This window comes from Anticarsia gemmatalis, chromosome 7 (genome assembly GCF_050436995.1).
Source record: "Anticarsia gemmatalis isolate Benzon Research Colony breed Stoneville strain chromosome 7, ilAntGemm2 primary, whole genome shotgun sequence".
In the NCBI taxonomy this organism is placed as follows: Eukaryota; Metazoa; Arthropoda; class Insecta; order Lepidoptera; family Erebidae; genus Anticarsia; species Anticarsia gemmatalis.
In genome coordinates this window covers 1,882,725-1,905,567 of record NC_134751.1, presented here as the reverse complement: position 1 = coordinate 1,905,567, position 22,843 = coordinate 1,882,725, and the positions used below count along the sequence as shown (strand labels likewise).

At 33.3% G+C, this 22,843-nt stretch overlaps 1 protein-coding gene across 2 annotated transcripts in view; it reads left to right on the top strand.

Annotated features, from left to right (window-relative positions):
• The window catches only part of alka (glycine receptor subunit alpha alkaliphile), a 56,613-nt gene that overhangs the window by 29,206 nt on the left and 4,564 nt on the right, over positions 1 to 22,843 (top strand). Inside the window, exons 3-10 of one of the 2 annotated variants that reach the window (XM_076116469.1) lie at positions 5,352 to 5,428; positions 7,152 to 7,251; positions 13,939 to 14,093; positions 19,227 to 19,382; positions 19,707 to 19,847; positions 20,996 to 21,225; positions 21,827 to 21,967; positions 22,615 to 22,806. In XM_076116469.1, the coding sequence (XP_075972584.1) occupies positions 5,352 to 5,428; positions 7,152 to 7,251; positions 13,939 to 14,093; positions 19,227 to 19,382; positions 19,707 to 19,847; positions 20,996 to 21,225; positions 21,827 to 21,967; positions 22,615 to 22,806 (1,192 nt within the window). Of the gene's footprint in view, positions 1 to 5,351; positions 5,429 to 7,151; positions 7,252 to 13,938; positions 14,094 to 19,226; positions 19,383 to 19,706; positions 19,848 to 20,995; positions 21,226 to 21,826; positions 21,968 to 22,593; positions 22,807 to 22,843 lie in introns of both variants that reach the window. The other variant, XM_076116468.1, reaches the window with a different exon arrangement.

The window sequence follows — 22,843 nt, the reverse complement described above, 5'->3', positions numbered from 1 at the left end:
AGTTAGTCACTCTAATACAAAGAAATACATGAATTTACGATGAATAACCCAATTATGAGTAATACTCAAGTTCTAAAACGTTACTAATTCTTATAATATTCACATTTTTTCGTAATAAACAAGAAATATATTAGTAGATATGTTTTATAATTCATAAATGAGTCATTTCTCAAGGTTTTCTTATACAAACTTGATGGCAACGCGATTTCAATCACGCTATCGGTTTATATTTGCTTTGTTATGAAACTGTTTGAGAATGTTTACTTGTAATTGGTTATAATATCAGAGTAGTTTGTGGAAGCTAAGTTGGTGATTATTACGTGCGTACTTTGTAGGGGTAAACTATCCCTGAGGTATTACTTCAAAAGCTTTTCAAAACTGTATTGTTTTTACAATTATAGTTTTGAGCCATAAAAAATGTAATATTTTTTAGGGAAATTTCAATAATAAAAGAGTAGTTACGAAACAGCGATTATTTAGCTTTCAATTGAATAACTCTAGGCTTATAAAAGTAACTGAAAATAAAATGCATGTCTCTCAACAAAGCTTATTCGAAAAATAGGACTTACAAGATTATTTAAAAAAATTGATGATATTATAATAACTTGTTAAACGATCTATGGGATTGGATTACGAACAATGGGGGCGGCAAAATATAAGTCCGACATTAAATAAACAGAAGATTTCCTTCGAGTACCGATGCAAAAGTCAAGTAGCACTTATTAAGAATTTAAAACCAAGCACAAAATCGGTCAACGCCTGTAGCGTATTTCGGAAGAGTTAATTTCAAATAGCAAATCAAAGGCTTACAACAGTACTCTTTACTGAATCTAGAAAACCGTTTCACTGACCAGCCCACAAGAAATAAAAGAGCAATTTTATAGATGTTAAGCAATAAACAGTCCCGCACTGCGACCGCTTATTACAATCAATAGCAATACCGTACGCAGTGACTTTTTATTCTAAATATAGAGTAGCGTGCATGCTCTAAGTAATCGATGAAGCCTTGGCCTGGTATCCGTGTGCCATGTTATTTGTGAATTTGCATTCATTTTCATGGGTAATGTAATGGATTGGCAGGACGCCAATATCCCGGTTTCTGGATTAGTACGTGCGTTGGATCTTGAGGAGGTCTTCATTGCTTTTTGTCTATACGGTCTTTTAAAGTGTAAACTGTTGGCTAGTCGGGTCCTATTTGAACTCAAGCTATCTCTTGCATTGTTAGAAGAGATATTTACGTCTCCAGTCCATTTTTGTTTTATCTCACTGATGGGAAAATCATTAGCCGTTAAAGCATGTATTCGAATCTACTACGTACTTCGAATAATAAGTTTTCTTTTTGTTGGTAGCGTCGCTTGATTGATTTCTGAGTTTCTATTTACTGTTATTTTTTTGCTTTATGAAAAGCTCTTTAGAGTTTTATGAGTATTTATAAACTGTGACAAACAATATTTCTAAACAATACCAGTTTTCATAATTAGGTACTGCAATATTCTTGAAAATGAAACATTAACAAATCTTCTATCGTTTGATCCGTGGTTTAGAACTTATATTTCAAAAACAATTCAATATTTCCAAGACACAAAGTTAGTTCGCCTAAGTTTTTCAAAAGCAAATGTAAAGTTGAAGCGCTTTTCCGCTTAAAGAAGCACGCTTAAGAAACTGCAATCGAACTATTTTGAAAGTATCTTAAGTTTTGTATAGACATCCGGTGTTGCCTTTTATTTTGAACCTGAATAGCTCAAATCCAGCTGCGCTCATTGTTCGTGAAAGTTATGGGTTGAGCAATTTTCTACGCCAACCAAAAGAAAAACGTTTAAGAATAAAATAGCAAAAAATATCCAAAAAATTTGGTATATATTGCGTTTATAATTTTAGTGGCACTGTATTAATTTTCAAAAACTATAAATCCACCGTATGTTTCTACTACTAGATAATATCTCATGGCAAGATAAAGGGAATGACTAAAAAAATATTTGTTCTTCAAAATCGATTCTGGAAACCTAACATATTTCAAAAGGTCGATTAACATTAACCTACCTACTAAACATGCTCTAAAATAAAAAAAAATACAAATCTATAAATATATAGATCTAAGAATAAATAGACAGTCCTTTGACTGTATCATCAAACATTGTAAACACGACAGTTCTACAGGAACCGCTATACGTTGTATAAGACTGTTGTCAGTGTAAATTGTGTTGAAGCCGTCGCAATGCGTATTGTGCTGAATGACTGCGACGCTTTGGACGTCATGTCTTTACAATTATCACGCTACAAAAACTCGTCACGATTTTTGATAGATTTAATATAGTTTTTAAGGCATTAATACATAAATTTTCAGACACAGTATTGTATCTAATTTCGTTCGTAGTTTTGTAGCGTACATTTTTGAATTACTTGTCGTTCGTTCTGGAATATGAAAGAAACGAACACACGAAAACATAAAGCTGCTACTATAAAAAAATATATAGACCGTTGTCTTTAAAAAAAGGGACTTTTTTGTTGTTTGTTTTTACTCTACTCCCTTTTCTTTTCGTTATTAATATGTCAAAACTTTTAATTTTATAAAAAAAATAATTTGATGTACCAAAGTAGAACAAAGGCTTTAGAAATAACTAAAAATATTTCAAACACGTTGACAGCAAAGAAGCTCAACTTATTTTTTTCGTTAACTTGTCAATTATCACGTCATCTATTTACATACACTTTGAAATTGTATTAATTTTACTTTTTCAAATTTCATAATATCTTGATTCTTGCTTACGTCAACAGCCAAACGTTAAACGTAAAAGCCTGTTTTAAAGCTCCATTTTTATTAAAAGCCAAAAAATGCTGCTGTCGGTGGTAGTTTTGCTTTGAAAAACTATTACTTGATTTATTAGCTTTAGAAAGCGGCTCTGCTCGCATGAAGCTTTTGTCCGATTGATTTTCTAACAAATTTAGGTATGGTATATTAGTTTATCTATAAAAGTGAACATATATAGCGAACGGTGCTCTAGCGTAAAGAATTATAAAAACTACAAAAATCTTTGATGTTTTTATTTTTTTTTTCTTCAGTCTTATATGACCAAGTATTTACGTACGCGTATGGTCTTTGATTGTACGTTTAATTTACTACAAGTGTTTAACAATTTAAATTGATACCTTTAGTTAAACTTTCAATTTTATACTAAAATAGGTTAGTTGCACGCCAACACATGAATGTAGGCACTAAATTTAAATATACCACGCTAAGTTAGCATAATAACAATTTTCTTTGACGTCATAGTCTGCAGCACTACTTCCTGCGAGTTTGTGAACCTTATTACCAACACTATAAGGTTTAAAATCCCAGCAAAATGTATTATAATTTTAGCATCCTTCGTTAATTTTTTCGGTTCATTATACATCACGTGATCTTTATGTTTAAGCTATTTAGGTTCAAATTGGTGTATTTTTTGTACAGTTATAGAACAAAAGAGGAATGTCCTAAGTACTGGTTGTTTCTATAAATAGTACAAGTCTAAATAAGTTATTGTTTTTTGTTCAGTGTCTACGTGTTAAGAACTGTCTTGCATGTCTGGTGTTCGCGTTAGTAAACGCGATTAATTTGAATGAAAAACAACACATAGTTTCATGACTTTACTTTTCGTTGAAACACTGAAACATAGTCGTAGTTTAAAGGTATCTTTTCCTTTAAAACGAAGTCTATTGTGACTGATTAGTCTTTATAACAAATGCAATGGTTTCATTTGGAAGGTTAATACTGACAATCTACAAAAGTACAAAGAGCATAGTAAATTTAGTTTTCCTGTTCCCTTTTTCTTATTTTCGCAAGGTGAAGGTTTAGTGATTCTACCTGATGAAGTAAAGACTACACTGGCCAAAGGTGAATTTTGAATTTTGCATTCTATTAAGACTATATAAATTTTCTGGCGCGTAAGATTTTCTTAGGCGTTTTGTTATAGTTATAGAAAGTAATTGATATTATTCAACGCAAAACTTAATAATTAAAACTGGAAAAGTATTCCGTTCTTTTGTTTTTTTGTCTCTGATTTTAGGTAAAAGAGAGTCGCACTACTTCTCAATTATAATTACTTAATTACAAGAATACTTTTTGAAATAAAACGAGTACCTTCTTCACAAAGATTGTTGGAGCGTAGAATCCAAGAATCTATTTCAAACAGATTTACTATTAATTACAACTAAGGACTACCTTTTACGAATCCATTCCTAGAATTTTAAGCTAATCTCTTAATCTAGTCATATCGTTTGTATTCTCAATGAGAAATTTGGCTTAAGCAATATTGTTCAATTTCAGTATTACTAAGAAACTGTTTGTTTGAGAACCGAATTAATTTTGATTATGTCTCTTAAAATAATTAACTATGGGACAATTATTTTGAAAGATGGTTAGTATTTCTTAGACATAAATAGCACTTTATTAATGAACATTTTGTCATACAAACATACACATAACTGAAATGTCCCTGAATCTGTAATCCTTACATTTGCCCGCAACTATGTTGACGCAGCAAGATTTCCCGGAGTAATAAGTATCAGTGTTAAATCAAAACTAAATTTCAGCGTGACAGTTTTAGCGGAAAAGATTAGCAAATGACTTTACCCACGTACTTGGACATTTAATATTATTAGTACGGATTTATATCCGTGCTTGTGCTTATGCTCATGAACGTAAGGCCAACAATTTAGCTTGTATGAAATACAAGCTTTACTTTACTTTTGCATTTATTGTATCACTAAGCAAGTATTGATAAATAATACATTTTATTATAAATACTAGAACAATATCGACATTTAAGACAGACCTTCCACAAATGCTTATCCAGAACATCTTACGTATCGTGTTAATCGTATGAATTTCCCTCGCGAGCTTTCACCATATTGCACTTTTAAAATAGATTGAAGTGCTCGCTAGAGGTCGCTCTCAACTACCAGCAGTAAAATATGCAAGGTATTATTCAATGTCGCTTGCTGATCTATCTAGCTTAGACAGGAGAAAATGATTTCAAGGTACTGTCTGCTCATGTCTACGGCTTTACTTGTATTCATTTACATATAAGACATAAGAATTACTCGTGAATAAAAATGTTTTTTTAAGACTTTGATTGCTCGTGGATCGTGTAGACTTTTAGAGACATACAGACTAAAGACAAAGTTCAGCTAAACCTGAAACAATTCATTGCGGATCGCACAAATGATAAAATTGGGACAGTCAACTCACGACTACAGTTATCTACAATTAGTTTCTTATCATTTTATTTTTGTGGATCAAACATTTTTTAATTTATTATATTGGAATAACAACGTTTTCAGTACAAATAAACACACATAATTCTTTGTTCCAGGCTTTGCAATGATGTCGTGTCGAAGAGGAACCACACACTAAAACCGCGGGTGGTGTTGCCGGAGAACTATGTCAAAGGTACTTACCTTACTATTAATTAATTACTCGTTTCAGGAAAGGTTAAAATGATAGTTTGAAGTGTACGTTGTGGAATATTTGCTTGAGCTGCTGTTCTGTTTATATTAGCTGCCTCTGAGGTCTGGGTAGTCTAGTAAATAACAAGTCGGTTCATTTTCCGAATCGGGCAAGGTGCTATTTGATATTCTGATTTCTTTGAAAAAAATGTGTTGTGCAGCGGGGTCATTAATAGCCACTTCATGGGTTGAAAAGAAATTTATAACAAGTTATCTGTTAAAACAGGGTTATTTGTAACTCTGTATAGAATTTCAAGTTATTTTAGGGACATATTAAGAGAGCGTCCATATATTATGTTTATTTCATACTATGTAGATATAATAATACTGGGCATAGAAAATGCCGCTAATATACTATAATGTTACTGTTTTTCCATATGGCAGTATAAATATAGAACAAAAATTAATTCACGCTCGGTCGCTTAGAGTAACAGAATACAGATTATTTCCCGAAGTGTGCACTGGAGCAAATGGAATCGTTTATCAAAACAAACACCGAATGAGTGTGGAAATACATACATATTAATGGTTTTATTATAACACGTTTTATGTCACAGGTATCACATGAAATAGGAGTTATAGCTAAGTTACTCCCATCAATTATCTAATTGTTTCATTAACAGTATGATATTTTGCTATCATAATAAAATTAATAGGCTGTCGTTAGGAAGTTCGTCAAATCAAAAGTCTGAAACCTCGTTACACAAAAAATACTATATAATATGTAGAAGTTGAATTTTGGTCACAGTTTATTAGACAAAATCCCAAAAACTGCACAGTCCTTATTTCTTATGTACGGGAAATCTAGACACGCAGCAGCGTGTTGAGCCAAAATGAAAAGAAAGTTAAATTTTTTAACGGAAGAGATCCAAAGTGAGAGACATGGTTTTTATCCTAAAGTCGATTTTTACTGAATGCCTGCAACACAAGACGTTGAAACAAAAATTGGTATGTTCAGGTAAATGGTACACTTAAATGGTATTATTTTACGCATAATTTAGTACAGGAGGTGTGTGTTTTGTTTTTATATCATTTGAATATGGAAATTATTGTGTAATGATATTTCGAAGGTATTGTTTGAACCTTGAAGACGACCCAATTATTTTCTAAGTACTCAGGCGATTTGTTTGTAAATAGAAAATTGTATACCTTCTTTCTAACATGAAAAGCTTCAGCGCAATTTATTACAATGAATTTTATTAAATCACCTTCAATATAAAATTATTTGGCACAAGTACCGCATTTAATTTGCGTTAAAAAAAATATGCTGAAGCTAATTGAGAGGTGATTTTCTAAAATTATTTATTTATCGGATGCGTTGTTGCGGCTGCTCCTTCTTCTGTATATTCGTAAGCGAAAACTGTTATCACAGCAACACACTTCACCGGGAATCCGCTGAAATAACACAGAGTTGTGATGTGGGAAATGTTAACTTGTACTCGCACACGCTCGACGATACTTGAACTTATAAAAACATTTTCCTACTAAGCTAATGGTACTTAGCAATCGAAACGTTTCATGTAAAACTCGGTCAATAGTATTGACGAATTCGTTCTTAACCTTTACGTCATTTTGTTCATGCTTTATTTGTGTATATTTATTACTAGTTCTCAATTAAGTCTATCTGTATCTGTATTAATTGTGATGCGTAATGTGTATTGTTTTAGAAATGCGGCCGCCGGCGCGGAAAGGACAGCCTGTCATAGTGGAGTTCAGCATTTACGTCGTAGACGTCAATTCTATTAATGTTGAAGACATGGATTTTCGGTGAGTCAGCATTCTAGATATATGAGATTAATCAAAGCAAGTTTAACTGAACATTTCTAAAAGGGCCTACGTCTCATTACTGTAATGAATGATATATCCTTTTTGAAGTGGTTAGACTATGTGGCAATCGGCGTCGTATAATTGAAAATGCATTTCTAAAAGGGAATATTATGTATTTTGTCTTTGTATGATGAGTTCTGTTTAGAATGAGATAGCTATGGAGTGGTAGTGGAGATACCAAACAAAGTAAATAGATGAAACGTACAACGACTTACGAGTACGTCGCAATAAACCGTAGTGAACTAGTCCAGTCAAATATTTGTTAACTGCTCGTTTTCCTACAGAGTAGTTTTATTGGTAGAACCACGGTACCTCAGATGAAATCACTAAAAGGATACAACTGGATGAAATAATATTATAAGATAACAATACAAATGAAGCCAACAAACCTAAAATTGCTCTTAACTTAGTGCTGAATTCAGTAACATCCATCAAACACTAATGCCCGGTTTCTCAGTACATTTAGCGGCAGTTTATCTATTCAATAGCGTTTTTTTTACATGAGTTTAAACGTTAGCAACCGTTCGCCTTTATTGACACTCTAAGCTACATATACTCAAGTACCACTTAAAATAAAAAGATATTTCTGCATAATTATGGCTCTATAAATCAAGTCGGGAGTGCCAATCAATCTACACGACGTTTGCCAAAACTTTTCTTCTAACCAAAACATATTATTAGAGTCGCAAAACAGGAAAAACTAAACCAAAACATTCTTCCAAGTAGTGAACAAAATACTTGTATTTTCTGGTATCATTTAGGGAAGACATACGACAGATTTAACGATCTATTTCGCGCCACCATTCCACTTGCGCGTGTAGTTATGTGAAACTAGAGGAAAAACTTCAGTTACTCTCTATGTCAAGAAACTGTTTTGTTAAGGAAATGATTTGCTTTTTTTTGTTTTGTGTCAAAGGAATGAATTTTAGCATACTCTTGTGGTGCAAACAGTAAATTGAATATAGATGTAGCAGTCTCAGGTTTGGGCCAAAAAGATGTTGTGATTTTTTATTTTAACAAATTCTTAAAGTTGGTAAGTTAAGGTTATGATGATCTTTGACCTCCATGTTCCGGAGAGTACATTAAGTACAGTATTGAATGCATAATGCACATATCGACGGTCCCTACGTACATTCCCTCAAGTGGTACTTACGGGATTTGCCTTTTTTGTTTCCGTGACCTTCCGGTTGTCATACATTTTCGATTGATTAAAGAAAAATTGGTAAAAATGCTTTAATTCTACCCTAAATCAACACTCGACAAACCCCAGAACTACAACACTTCCAATGTAAAATGTCACTAGTGAGAGTTAAGTCATTTTACATTGGCAAGTCAACAACACCCCCGCGCGCCTCCCCCGTAACTCCCACATGCGGGCTTGTTGCGCTCGCGCAAAAAAGAAAATGAAAAATGTAAAAGATAAAGGTAAAACCATCAAAATATCATCAGGTAAGCTGAATTTGACGTTTTATTTTATTGTACCTTCTTCAACTTAAATTATTAGTCAGTAAAAAGTATATTTTTAATTACATTATCAACTTAAATTACTTTTTTGGTAATCTAAACAAGCTTTATTCAATTCCGACGTAATTAGTCGCTTTTGGTAGTAACGTTTTTTTACTTGGGAATGTTTTGAATCAAAAAGTTTTAAGTGTTACATAAGTGTTTTTACGTGGGAGAACATATACTACTGTTTTAAGTAACTGCCACTTAAGTTATTTTACATCGGGAATATTAAATTAAAAATGTAAGTAATTACCATTTCTGTTATTTTACGTTGTTTTTTGTTATTTTTTTCGGGTCCATTTTCGCTAGCATCAAAAGATAAACACTAAGATCTGGCTCAAATCCATGAAAAAATGAGTCCTACGCCACCCTCGGCTCCATTAGTTTCAAATTTGCTCGGTGATAAAATACTGTCAGATTCAAGTAGGTATAGTAGAAATATTGGAATCGCCACAACCGACGTCTTCTCTTTGGCTCCAGGGGGTTTCTCAATCACCTTCCAAACATCGTGTTCCTTCATGGACTCCAACTCCCGCTTCATCGCTGCTATCCACTCATGGCTATCAGGTCTTCGAAGGACTTCTTTGTACGAACGTGGTTCTTCCTCTAACTTGCATGTACTGTTGTAGCAATATAGTGCACTTTGTGCGCTACGAAGTCTATTCCTCAGAGGATACCTAGGCTCTTTCTCGATATTCAACACCTACTGTTCTGACTCTTGTATCACAATTTTCAGCATCAGATTCATTTGAATTTACAGGCTACACAGATTCAACACAAGGATCTGTATCCACTTATGCTGAGTCTGAGCTCTCCTCCGCATCTTCAATACTGTCTGGGTCTGTCAGACGTGTTTCATTCTCCACATGCCTCGCGAAGTCTTTGAAAAAGTTCAAAGCTTGAGATTTCTCCCTGAGAAAGAAATTTACTAGTGAAATCGTCTACTATTACGAACATGTAACGAGCTCCACCATAAGAACGTTCCGACATGGGACCACACAAATCAGCATGTAATAAACTGAGTTTGTCTTTCGCTCGCCTTGCTTCAAAAGGTATTCTATGTGCTTTACATCTTATACAAGCAGCACAAGGTTCCATTACACTTTTACCTCCAACCTTGATGTTAGGCAACTTCCGTAAATCATTCAAGTTAACATGCCCTAATTTACGGCGCCAAAGTGCCAAGGAGTCTTCAACTTGAACCGTAGCCAAAACACCGTCTACAATAGGAAAACAATCATCCAACTTATAGATACCTGAGACTTTACTAGCAGTAACCACAAGTTTACTCGTTATCTCGCTTATCGATTGGTGAAACATCCTACAGCCATCAGAATCAAAAATAACTCTCCATCCATTCTGTACCAACTTAGATACCGACAAAAGATTAACTTTCAAGCCAGGCACAAAGGAACAATCTTTTACAGTTAACAAAACTCCTTTCACATTAACTATAATATCACCTTTGCCTTCACTTGACATTCTATCAGCATTTGCACACGTCACAACATTCTTATCAGTAACCTTAAAGTCTCTAAACTACTGCTTCTGAAAACTCATGTGTATCGAGGCTCCACTATCGAGATAAAACGTCGAGGGGCTGAAGGATTTGTGCACCGACAGGTCCGACAGTGAACACTTGAACAGCATAACGCAACTTTCTTCGACTTCGAGGAAACCGTTGGTAAGCGTGCACCATCCACATCCTTGTCCAGCATCGGGCAATCGGACTTCTTATGACCTTTCTTTCCACATTAAAAGCACTTGAGCCTTAATACTGACTGTTGATTCTTCACTACTAAAGCCGAGTTCGACGAGGAATCATTTGAAGAGCTCTGAGCGCTATCTTCTTGTAGAAGCTTTTGCCGAACATTTTGAGAAGTAATCTTCATTCCTGAATGCTCTAGTGCCATCCGTAATGGTCGGTAAACATCAGGCATACCTCGCAAAAGTACCACGGCAACCAAATCGACATCGAAACTTTGATTGATTTCTTTACGCTTTTGAGCGTGACTCATGACAGCAGATCGGTGGTTTTCCAGCTTCTCATCCAAGAGACAATTCATCAGAGTTATGCCCCTATTTATTCCCTTGTCTTCAAAAATTATTGTCAATGCATCCCACACTTCGTTTGCGTAAGTAAGATTTTGAACATACGGATACAGATGAGATTCTAAGTGAAGGCATATTACGGTTATGCTTCTTGATCCTTCTCGATCTCCGCTTCATCATCCTTCTTTGGAAGTGTTGATGTATACTTGAAACATTTTTCTCGAGCAACCATATTCAACAAGTACCTAATTATGCTTGCTCAATATTATTACTATGTAATATTTTATATCCTTATGACGAAGAAAGGGGTTGTCTATTGTGAATTTATTAAAAAAAGTTTTTAAAATATTTCTTTTTATTTTATTATTAGCCCTTACCTCATGGCTCCCAGTATGAAAACACCGTAATTCAATATTATACTCAACGTAAAATTTAGTAAAAGGCAGTTACAATTTTGATCGTTGTTCAATCCCCCAAGTAAAGATCAGTAAGTACCACTTACGTAAATGCTAGTCAGAATGTTTCCGATCTAAAACGACGGTTGTGACCAATGGAACATAAAATGAATATATTTTAACGTTTTCATCTTATTTTCTCATAAAAGACAACAAATAAAGACTTTGTGCAAAATTTCATAGCTCTGCGATTGATAGAACTTGAGATACAAGTGTTTGAAACTTCAAACCGCTCTCCTGTAAAATTTGCGTTTTGCAATTAGGTTATTGTACGTAGGGACCGTCGATATAGACTAAAGCTATATAGAACCATAAATATATCAATCAAGCCCAATCGTGACTTTGGACTCCTACGATTTCTATACTATAAAATATTATACATACATATCCTAGATAATACTATAGTACTCGTATGTATCTTTATAGTTATTTTTTTACGCTAGCACATTCTATTAACAACAAAAAATCGTGTTTTCTTCAAAAAGTCATCTTAACTAAATCTATCAAATACTGAAGCATGAAAGTAATCAAGACTGAAACGTTCTCAACTATTAATACAAAGCCGGTCAAGTGTGAAATGCCCACGTAGTTCTACATCATTTAACGATCATCTTATAGAGGTTACTCGTGCGGTTCTAATAGATTCATGTACCTACAACAAACTAGCGACAGAGAATAAAATATTATTTACGGAAATATGAGTCTCTCAGTCATCATCATCATCATTGGCCTATATGTCCTTCTATTGCAGATGATTCAGGTTTATGCATGATTGAGAATATCAACATTTTAGGTTTACCTTCCATCCACAATAATTAATTTAATGAGAGTTAAAATAACTCTGTTCCTCTGTTAAGCTTTAAAGACTGCATAGCCAAAAAAATTAGATGAAATTTTGAAAGTGTTACAAGTTATATCCCGAAGAAAACTGAAGAAGCATTCTTTTTAAACGCGTAAGTTAGGATGTATGTATTTAGCTCAATCGCGCCAAAACTACTCAACAGATATTAATGGGAATTGATACACTGGTAGTTTATAGCCTGGACTATTATATACGATACATTTTTATATTTTCATGCAGACAAATAATAAAATATTATGATTGTAAGAATAAAGTGGGTTTAACTGCGATGAACACAAACAGAACTATAAAACCATATCATCAAATCATAAGTGATCAATTTGAAGGAAAGTAGATAATAAAAATCTACGCAATCATGAGAAAAGTTCTAAGAAACGTTCTCAATACTACATAAAGTACTCTTATCCATAAAATGTTACTTCCTCATAAAATTACTTCGAGCTTGAACGTAAGAAAAGATTATTACCGTATAATTTTATCTTATCGATATAATATTGGCAGTAAATTACTCAAAATTATTTTCTTAAGTCAATTTTAATCCATTATAACCATGCTTAGGTCATCTGTGGTCAAAAAGGTCACCTCATAGTGTGAAAGGGTTAAGGTCAAAGGCCATTATACCGACTAATGAGGGTTACGAAATTTCATACTGAAAAATGGTTTTAAAATTGAAAACTGCCCACCGGCAACCAAGGTCACATAGGAGCCAAAAACGTAGTGTAATAAAAAAGTTATAGTAACCTTTGATTGTCCATTATGTTCGAATACATTATTATATTCGTAAATCTTGCTTGCTTGCTTAAAAAAGACAACTCCACTTAGAATTTCTCTTGTGTCGTGGGGACTTTTACAAACATACAAACGACGGACACAAAGTACAACCAGACCCGAAACAATTATTTGTGGATCGCAAAAATAATTTTATTGTTCCATTTGGGAATAGAGCCCACGACCTCCCGACGCAATGGTAGCGGCGTAGCAAGCTGAAACTTCAATCGGGAAAAACTTTTAAAATTAATCGTGCCTTTTAACATAAGATTATTATGTTTTGCAAAACTAGCATGTATTATAATAATACAGTATATAGTAAACAAGTTATTTTATTTTACTTCCTACAGGTTCATCGACCTTGTTTACTAAGATGCCTTAATAGTATGGTTTCAAGTTAAACTATCTCCCAAGTCTATACGAAACCTAATTATTATCTGTTACTAAGGTTTCCGATAAAACTAAACTGGAAGCCGGGAGTAATGATTGCTTGTTTTACACTACATTATTAGTCAGTTGCTAACCCAATGATTGTATAAAGTTTATCAGGTTAAAAGTAGGTGCGGCTAAATTTTTCTTCGTGCTGCATATTAATAAATAAAAATAACTTACATTCAAACAATCGTTAAATCGCTGCAAATCAAATCGAATATTTTGTTGTTTGATATTTTAAATAAAATGAGAATTAAATTAAAATAGCCTTTAAACTTCTTACCCGGAGTTTCTTATTCTGAGAAGAAAGAGCAAGGTGTTTAAACAAAAAAACAAACTATACCCTTATAAACTTCCCTTGCTTCATTTACATCCATGCAGCTTGTCAAACAAAATGTCATTAGTCTCTGCCTAGCCATAGGGCTAGGCTACTAGCCCTATGCGTAAAAAGTATGATTTTATATTTGTAGACTATTTGACTATAGAATTTATGTAAGTATTTGACTGAGAATTTACCACCAGTTTTTATAGTAAAAATTGTTCAATTTCCAGAGTCGACATGTTCATTAGACAGACATGGAGTGAGAGCCGGTTACAGTTACCCGAAGACATATTCGAGGAAGGAGATGACCACGTAACTCTGCCGCCAGAATTCTTTGACAACCTGTGGCATCCAGACCCTTACTTCTTGAACTCGAAAGTTACAGGTGAGAAAACTGCGAATTTTGATACTTTTATTATTTTTTTCAGCTTTGTCTTTGTTGGAGCGTTCGTGGACAAACATTTTATGTAGTTTAAGGTGCAATCTGGGTTTTGTTTTTTCAGTCTATCTATTTTTATATGAACGTTATATAAAGAATATCATTTGACGAAATATTTATGATAGGATTTTGGTTACTTTTCTTTTCTCTTTTCAGGAAATAAATAACAATTCTATTTTATGTACTAAAACTGTTTATATTCTTAAATTTAAATTATATTTCTTACTTCTTTAAATTGTATGCATGTTTATCTTTCTTATCCTATTTCTTATATACTCAAGTGTTCACCTGGGCTATAAAAAGCGATGTTTAATGTATTATCAAATATAATAAATCTAACTAAGTTTTGCTTTTTAGGGGGAGCGATGCATTACCGTCCTCGATCGCCCGGTAATAATCAATGCTCCTATTATCACATAAGCCCGCTGTACATAATATCTACTAAATATATTAATTGGACCAAAATATTATTTGGTCGCTGCCTACCGATATGGGAAAAAGGCGTGGTTTTATGTATATATATGTTACTGTAAAAGCCCGAACTGTGGTAAATCCTAAGATTTTCCGGTAAAACCTAAGATTTACCAACTCTCAATGGTAAAAGTCCGAACAAGCCAGAGTTTAAAAACTATGTTACGATATATAAAAAAATCCTCCTTCATAACTATGTTCATAACTATTTCACGGTATAATTATATACTGTGACATAGTTATAAAGAAGGAGTTTTGGGCATAGCGACATGGGTAGGTTAGGTTAGAACCTACCCATGTCGCTATTTTTATGCCATGTCGTTCGTAGTTATTTTTTTTTAACCACCCAGAAGGAGGAGCCCCGCGAAGCGGGGCTCCGGCGACATCTCGATATCATCAAGTGAATATAGGTAAAAGTTCGAAATAAAAGAATTGTTCGGACTTTTACCATTGCGAGTTGGTAAATCTTAGGTTATACCGGAAAATCTTAGGATTTACCACCGTTCGGGCTTTTACAGTAACATATATATGTAAACATACAATATAAAACGATTATCTTCTAAAATGTATTCAGTTTCTTAGGGAGGGTCTGGAGAATATCAATCCAGTGATAATATATGTATGTATATTGTAATAAGACTTGAAAAGCTACTCTAGAGTAAAAGCATAAAGAACAAGATGTATAAATATCATGACATGTGTTTGACATTTCGGATAACAGTTAGGTTTTTAAAGTACTCAGAAAAATGTTTTCAATTTTGAAGGTTTGAGATTTAATCTTGTAAATGCGAATATTACAAATGAATATTCAGCAAGCAACAAGCAACAAATAATTCACTTCTATTAAACAAGCTAGTACTAACAGATATTTTCCTGGCGGCGTTTTAGCCCAAACATTTAGTATTCGTGTCAGACAGAAGTAATAACATAAAATTTGAAGCACCAAGCTGTGCTCGCTCGACATAAATTCAATGACTATAAATTTTCATCTACTAGACTATTTTACGAAGGTTATTAGAAGTTTTGCCTTCGAAAATCAAGTAAAATGTCGGCCCAAGTTGTTGTCAATAGACTTTAGGTAAAGTTGAAAGCCTTCGGGGACTTAAAAACTATGACTCAGTTTTGCGCTAATATTGTACGAAAAGTAGGAAAGGAAGGGGTGTTTTACCTAAAATCTGCCGTTTTATTTTAAAACTAAAAAGAATCCGTCATTTAGTTTTACCTAACAAAATTGAGAGTTGACTTACGAGAAATAATGAAATAATGCTGATTTTAGGAATTGTATTTTACATCGAAACACACAAGAAAAAATGGGTTTGAAATAAATCTAACGCTCATGTTTCCTTGTTTCCCACACTTCTACGCAATTATAATATTATGGTCAAATATTTAGTAGTTGACACGTTAATTATATAGGTCTAAAATTGTGAGTCAATACCTATTGTTCGCATGAAATCTAGACTAGTAAAACAAATACGTCCTTCAGACACCGTAGGCCGTTCTACGAAATATCGACAACATGGATTCGGATATATTTCTAGGAAAGAACGAAAGTAATTTTACAGCATATCAGAATCTATATCTATACTAATATTATAAAGCTGAAGAGTTTGTTTGTTTGTTTGTTTGAACGCGCTAATCTCAGGAACTACTGGTCCGATTTGACTGAATTATTTCGGTGTTAGATAGGCCATTTATCGAGGAAGGCTATAGGCTATATATCATCACGCTACGGCCATTAGGAGCGGAGTAGCAACGAAAAATGTTACAAAAACGGGGAAAATTATGACCCATTATCTCTTCGGTGACGCAAGCGAAGTTGCGCGGGTCAGCTAGTATAAACTAAAACGAAATAGTGAACATTTACGTACACTAAATAAAGGTTCTATAAAAAGGAAAGAACGTTAAATAACATCTGCTACAATATAAATGAATTATTGATTATATAAAAACATCAATTATGATGAATACTAAGCAACACTTCCGAAAAGAGCTTAGTTAGACTTATTCAGCAGAAAATATATATTATCTATCACTTTCAGTCCTGATAATAAAATAATGCCGCCGCGGCAAGGAGATTTGAAACAATAAACTCAAAATTAATTACCAATAACTAGAATGACTCCCAAGGAAGGTTTTATTGTATAATTTGTTAAGGTTACCCCGGCGTAATCAGGACGAGGCGTGCCTATATATTATTTAAGACACATACTTGTGAACTACATATTATAAGGTCATTATAATCCTAAGCAATTCCAAATAAAGAGAAAGGTTTAATCGTATCAATAAGTTTACTATAAACTAATGTACAGCGGGCTTCCATTTCACATCGCAATATATAAATGCTTGCCTTCACCCACTGAAACCCCACTTGCAAAGTAGCTTTGTAAAAATATAGATAAATAAATAAAACTATTCTAAATAAATACTGTACAAAGCTACCAAACCTTTTAAACCACTTAAATTTTTACTTCCTAAAATATTAAAAGCACAATAAATACACGTTTTTTGCGATTTTTTATGTCAGTTTATTCACCTTTTTCAGCGTTCACGGTTCTTTGGCCGTGAACCCTAAAAAGGGTTAAAAAACTCGAGAAATGTTCAAATAATTTGGACAAATTTCGTGCAAATTGTTTCATAACATTGTTCATAAAAATGTTTCGTAATTGCCGCGTAAAAAATACCTTACATTTTCAATAATTTGCACGTTTTTCCTTCTTTTACCCGCTTACCTTAAACTGTTTTTATACATTTTAAAATACACATACTTAATACATTTTCCCAAGCTTCGAAAGTCATAAATCTTAACACCTTGAAACATTATTCTCTGTTCAATAATGCCCATTACTTTCTCATAAATCATTAATTCGTGCAGCATTTTATTTAAAAGTTTCAACTGCATTACGCTCTCAAATGTGTTCCAGTTGAGTGAACAATAGATTAGCTCCCAGTCATTAACACGCAACTGAGAATTACAAATAAACTCAAATAAAGTATTTTCGAATCATTAATGTTGAAACTGCAACATTCAATTTGATTAAAAAACCTTCTCTAGAAACAAACTAAAAATTTCATTATTTCGAACGTAACTGAATCTACAACATTTACTTCAAGGCCCGAAATTTTTAATTTAAACATTTGTCTCGCAATAAAACATTATTTTTTAAGAAAAATACTACGAAATATTGTAAAAACACATCACTATTGTTTACAAACTATTCATTTTTGAATTGAATTGAGTACTTGAATGGTTTGATTTGAATTGGTATGTTAGCCACAAATGCCACGCATTATAAAAGCTTTTGGTGAACACTTGAAGCACAAATAATCACTGAATTATAAGCTTGTCACGTACAAACAATATAAAATAACGTATAGACTAGTTCAATGCACGCAGTTTAAATTTGTGCAATCGTATTTTAGAGACGCATTATGAATTTTGTTAATTGATATTTATGAATTTGCTAATGAAATAAACGTTTGTGCGAATGTAGATTATAATGTTTGAGTACCATTTAGTAGGAATATTGAAATAATTTTCATACGATTCAGTGCTGCAATCTGTTCGAGCAGCAAACACATTTAAAATGGAAATAAATAGGACTCGGCAATTTTATGACTCATTATAATGTTGGAAAGAATTCAAACAATATGAGATTTGCCTAGAATAATGCAGTAACATTTTTATATTTAATTGCAATGAAGGTAAGCTTAGTTAATGAAAAATTAGAAAGCTGGATATAAATTTCCAAATGTTTTAGCTTATTTAAAATGACCCAAAATGTATTGAATTTGTTAACAAGTTATTTGAGAATTTAATTATTCAATCTTGTACTATTCTTTAGACGACCGTCTTAATTTCGCCGCCGTTTTATAAAGTACTCTCTTTGTAGCTTTAAAGAGCTCTAAATGAATTCCTGACTTAGCGGTTTATTCTAAATTACAATAATGAAATAACCAACTGATCCATGCAAATTGGTGTCTTCCATTCCTTTGAGGAAGTTCCCAACATCAAAAGCGATTATGCTCGTCAAAACTGTCTAACTACACGATTCATTGCACTTATTCATTTCAATGGGATAATCATTTGAAGTGGTCAGTTCATTGAACTTTGGAATATCGATAGTATCAATAAAGGTTTCTAAGGGCGGGAGTACCGAATATCTTCAAGTTAGGAGAGTACCGCGGGTTCGTGAAAGGTCTTTGTCCGCAGAAATAAAGGTGTCACCTTTCATTTTCCTGTATCGTAAGAATTTTGTATTTGATTTGGGTATGTTTACTGTTTTGGCTGCTTCTTCTTAATGTTGATTTCTGTTTTTTTTTCATTTTTACGTAAAAAAGCCGGATCTTTTTCTCCTCTTCTAACTTTTGTCGCATGTTACTGAACTACAACAAGTATTTCAATTGTTATTGACTTCAATATAAAATAGTACTTAAACACCTCGGCTTAAAAAAATGTCAAATAAATAAATACTTTAACAAAAGTTGTAATAATTTCAGCACATTGTGTGTATATTGTGCACTACAAAAACCGAAGACTTAACACATAATACATATTTTTTATTACTCGTACTTGCGGTCTAAAGTTCGTTCCCCTACCTTTTCCAGAAATTGCCGAGCTGACCCACAAGTTTTCTTCAGTGACGCTGTACAGGAACCAGACTGTTAGGTACTCCGCAAGGATGCACGCTATCATCGCCTGTCAGATGGAGTTCCAGCTCTACCCCATGGACATACAGTCGTGTCCTATTTATATTGAAAGCTGTTAGTATATTTAAAACTATCTTTTTACATTTTTTATGCCGAATAATTTCGGGCTGTCTTAAAGTATTTATGTTAAGTTTGCGAATAGTAGTTCAGAAAGTTACTGATAATGAAGTCTCCCAGTAAGTGCTGGAAAGACAAAATGTACCTATTAGCGAGGCTTTTTATGATATTGATATAATTATATTTACCGTAGTTCAACTTTTCTAGCTTTTAGTCATCTAGACCGATGCGTCAAATTTTAAATTTCTGAAGCAATATTTCTCAATAAGATAAAATTTCTCTTAAAAGGAATTGTGGTTAAAACTTGCATTCGTTTTACAGTTTCATACAGCAACCAAAAAGTGCGTTTTCGCTGGAGCGAAGCTGGTGTGACCATTAATCCTGAACTGAAGTTGCTGCAATACCATATTGGAGAACCACTACGCCTGGAAGAAACCAATGGTTACATGATAGATAAAGATGGTAAGTTTTGGGAAAGACTTGGAGTTTAAAACTCTGCTCATTAGTACTCTGTACTGGTAATAAGCGTGCTTGGAAGAACTATTGGGGAATTAGACTGTACATATGTATTTGTCAATAAATAGTAATATTTTAAAAGTTTTTTATCGTGTATTATTTTCTTGCAAGAATAAGCCAAATCATGCCAAATCCTAAAAATATAAATTATAATATACTGGCACAAAATAATATTTGAAATGTAAATCTCGCGGACCAAATAATTATACGGTAACAGACTAATTCCCAAACGGCATACATAAACTCCACACAGTCGTGCCTAACAAGTAAAATTATAATTAATTCTGAATTCATGAAATAAGGTTTTATCCCACCTGAAAGACCTATTTTAATATGAAGGTCCCTTTAATATACGATTAGGTCCAAATTAAAAAAAACAAATTACTTAATAACTTCGAGAGACCTCGCGTTAATTTAAAAACGTCTATTTTTTACCTGAATGATATAATAAATTTGGTATAAATTAACCTTTTAGAGGCGTTCAAGCGTCTAATTTTCAACAAGTTTAATCTGTCATTCGTCGAAAATCGTGATAAAAAGTATTTCTATCATGAAACTTCCTTCAAGATTTCCTATCTTAATTGCCTTTTCGTACAAAGCTATTTATACATAATAAATCATAGCAAAAGTTACTGTGGAGAGGAATTTAATTTGCTGTTCCTAATGACAGCAATATTTTCGATGGCGGAAAGGTTCCACAATTTCTGTTAGGAATACAGAAATTGCTAATGTAAGAATTAATTGGTTTGAGAGATTTGTGTCCACATTCCTTGTTACTAACTTAGATACTTATGGTTGCCTTAACATGGCTTTATTATTATTCAGCGTATTTTTTTTTGGCAATCAATAAAAACAATCAAATCCAACTGCCTCCGTGGCGACTGGCGCATCAGGAGGTCGTAGGTTCGGTTCCCACACGGAACAATAATTTGTACGATTCACTAATATATTGTATGTTTGTAAAAGTCCACACTGTACAAGACCAATTTCAGTGCGAAAGTGGTCTTTTAAAATAAAAAAGATAATTTTTTTCAAAACATCGGTTTTTAAATTTTTCTTTATCCAAAACTTTAACATAAAATTCTGCATTACAGGTAACTACTCAAGACTAGTAGTATACTTCAGATTTGAGCGCCAAATCGGCCACCACTTGATTCAGACCTTCGCTCCTTCTTCCCTCGTTGTCATGCTGTCCTGGTTCAGCTTCTGGCTAGATCTGGACGCGATACCTGGTAGAGTCACCTTATTAGTGACCTGCATGTTGACACTTGTGACCATGTTCACTGGATTAAGAGCTGATATTCCTCCCGTCGCTTACGTAAAGGTAATAAGTTGTTTTATATTGAAGCTATCATCGATCATCATCAGCACATTATAATGAAATCATCAGCCATCTTCTTCAGTCCTTTTAATTTGAAGAGTGTAAATAATTTCGTGTTTGAACTTTCAAGAAGAGCTAATAGATAAAGTGTTTGATTTATCCAATAGAAGAAGGTCTTAAGTCACATTATTCTGACTTGATGTTTTGTCTTCCTCGGATTCAGGTTATTCTGTGCCTTGTTGCTAATTGGATTTAATTTCTCTCTGCCCACTTTAGTCTGAGTATTCTCGTTGACATCATTAATTTTGCCTAAAATAGAATAAGTTATTAAGACGATCTTAATTTCAGACTATCCTTAAGTAAAAATAGTACGTTAATTGTAATTATTTGACAAAATTGTTGAAATATTTTGCTATTTTTATTAGCAAAGTAGTCACGGCGATATACAAATTCACTGATTTGAACTGAGACCACCTTTTATGTAACCCTAAAATAATTAATTGTCTCATTATTTATATGGTAGCTTTTGGTTTAACCTTAGTCGCCGGTATAATTCTTCTGTTCTTACTTATTATAAATCTAATTCTGTTTTTTTTTCTTTCAGGCACTAGACTTGTGGATGGCTGGCTGCATGATGTTTGTATTCGCAGCTCTCGGAGAGTTCGTCGTTGTAAAAGTTTTGGATAAACAGTACCAAATGAACAAAACTAAGGCACAGGAATCCATGCCAAGGATTATTCCGGTGGTAAATATTTTCTTCATGTAATATTTGATTGTTCGATATATTTGCTATTGTGTTTGCTTCTTCAACTCAAAAAGGGCTTATGTCATTTTATTTTGATTTAATGTTATGTCTTTTTGCAACTAATGGTAAGATTTAATTAGTCTCTTAAAATTCTCTTAAGGTATTCTAGTTTTTATCTTTTAATTCTTAAATAAATCAGGTGCTTTGATTTATTTTTAAACTTCGCGAAAACTTATCTTGCTTCGTTAATTTAAAATATTTAATTTAAAGGCTAAATGGATTATATGGATTCGAAAATTAGTAGGTGATTCATCTTTTAAATTAATTAGCACTTAGTTTGTACTTTAAAAACTTTGATGTAAAGAAGTACAATTTTGTTTTTTGACAGTAATTATTTGAATATTTAGTGCTGTTAGCTATTTTAAATAGATTAAATGGCTCTAGAAGCATGACGAAGAACGAAAAATAAAGGGTCTCTTCTATGTTGATTTCGTCAGTTTCTTAGATCAATATTATTTTATATCTTTCATTTCATATGCTTACAATAACTGATACATTACTTCAAACTTCATATAGCCCAATCAAATCAACCAGCTCAAATTGTCACCAAGATTATTGAGACAAAGATGTTGCGTTATCTTTGGCAGCGGCTGAACGGAGAGAAGGGATCGTGTGGTACCCTCGCGGCGTGGGAGGGCAGTGGAGTGAGGTGCCGTAAGGTGGACCTCACGTCGCCTACGTCACCGCCAGCTGCGACTCCAGCAGTGCATCCAGCTCCTGGCGCCACTCATACTACTGCGCATTTAGTCGGCGTTGAGAGAAGGCAAAGTATACTGCAGGTAATTTCTATACAGATGTTTATAATGCAAAAGGTTT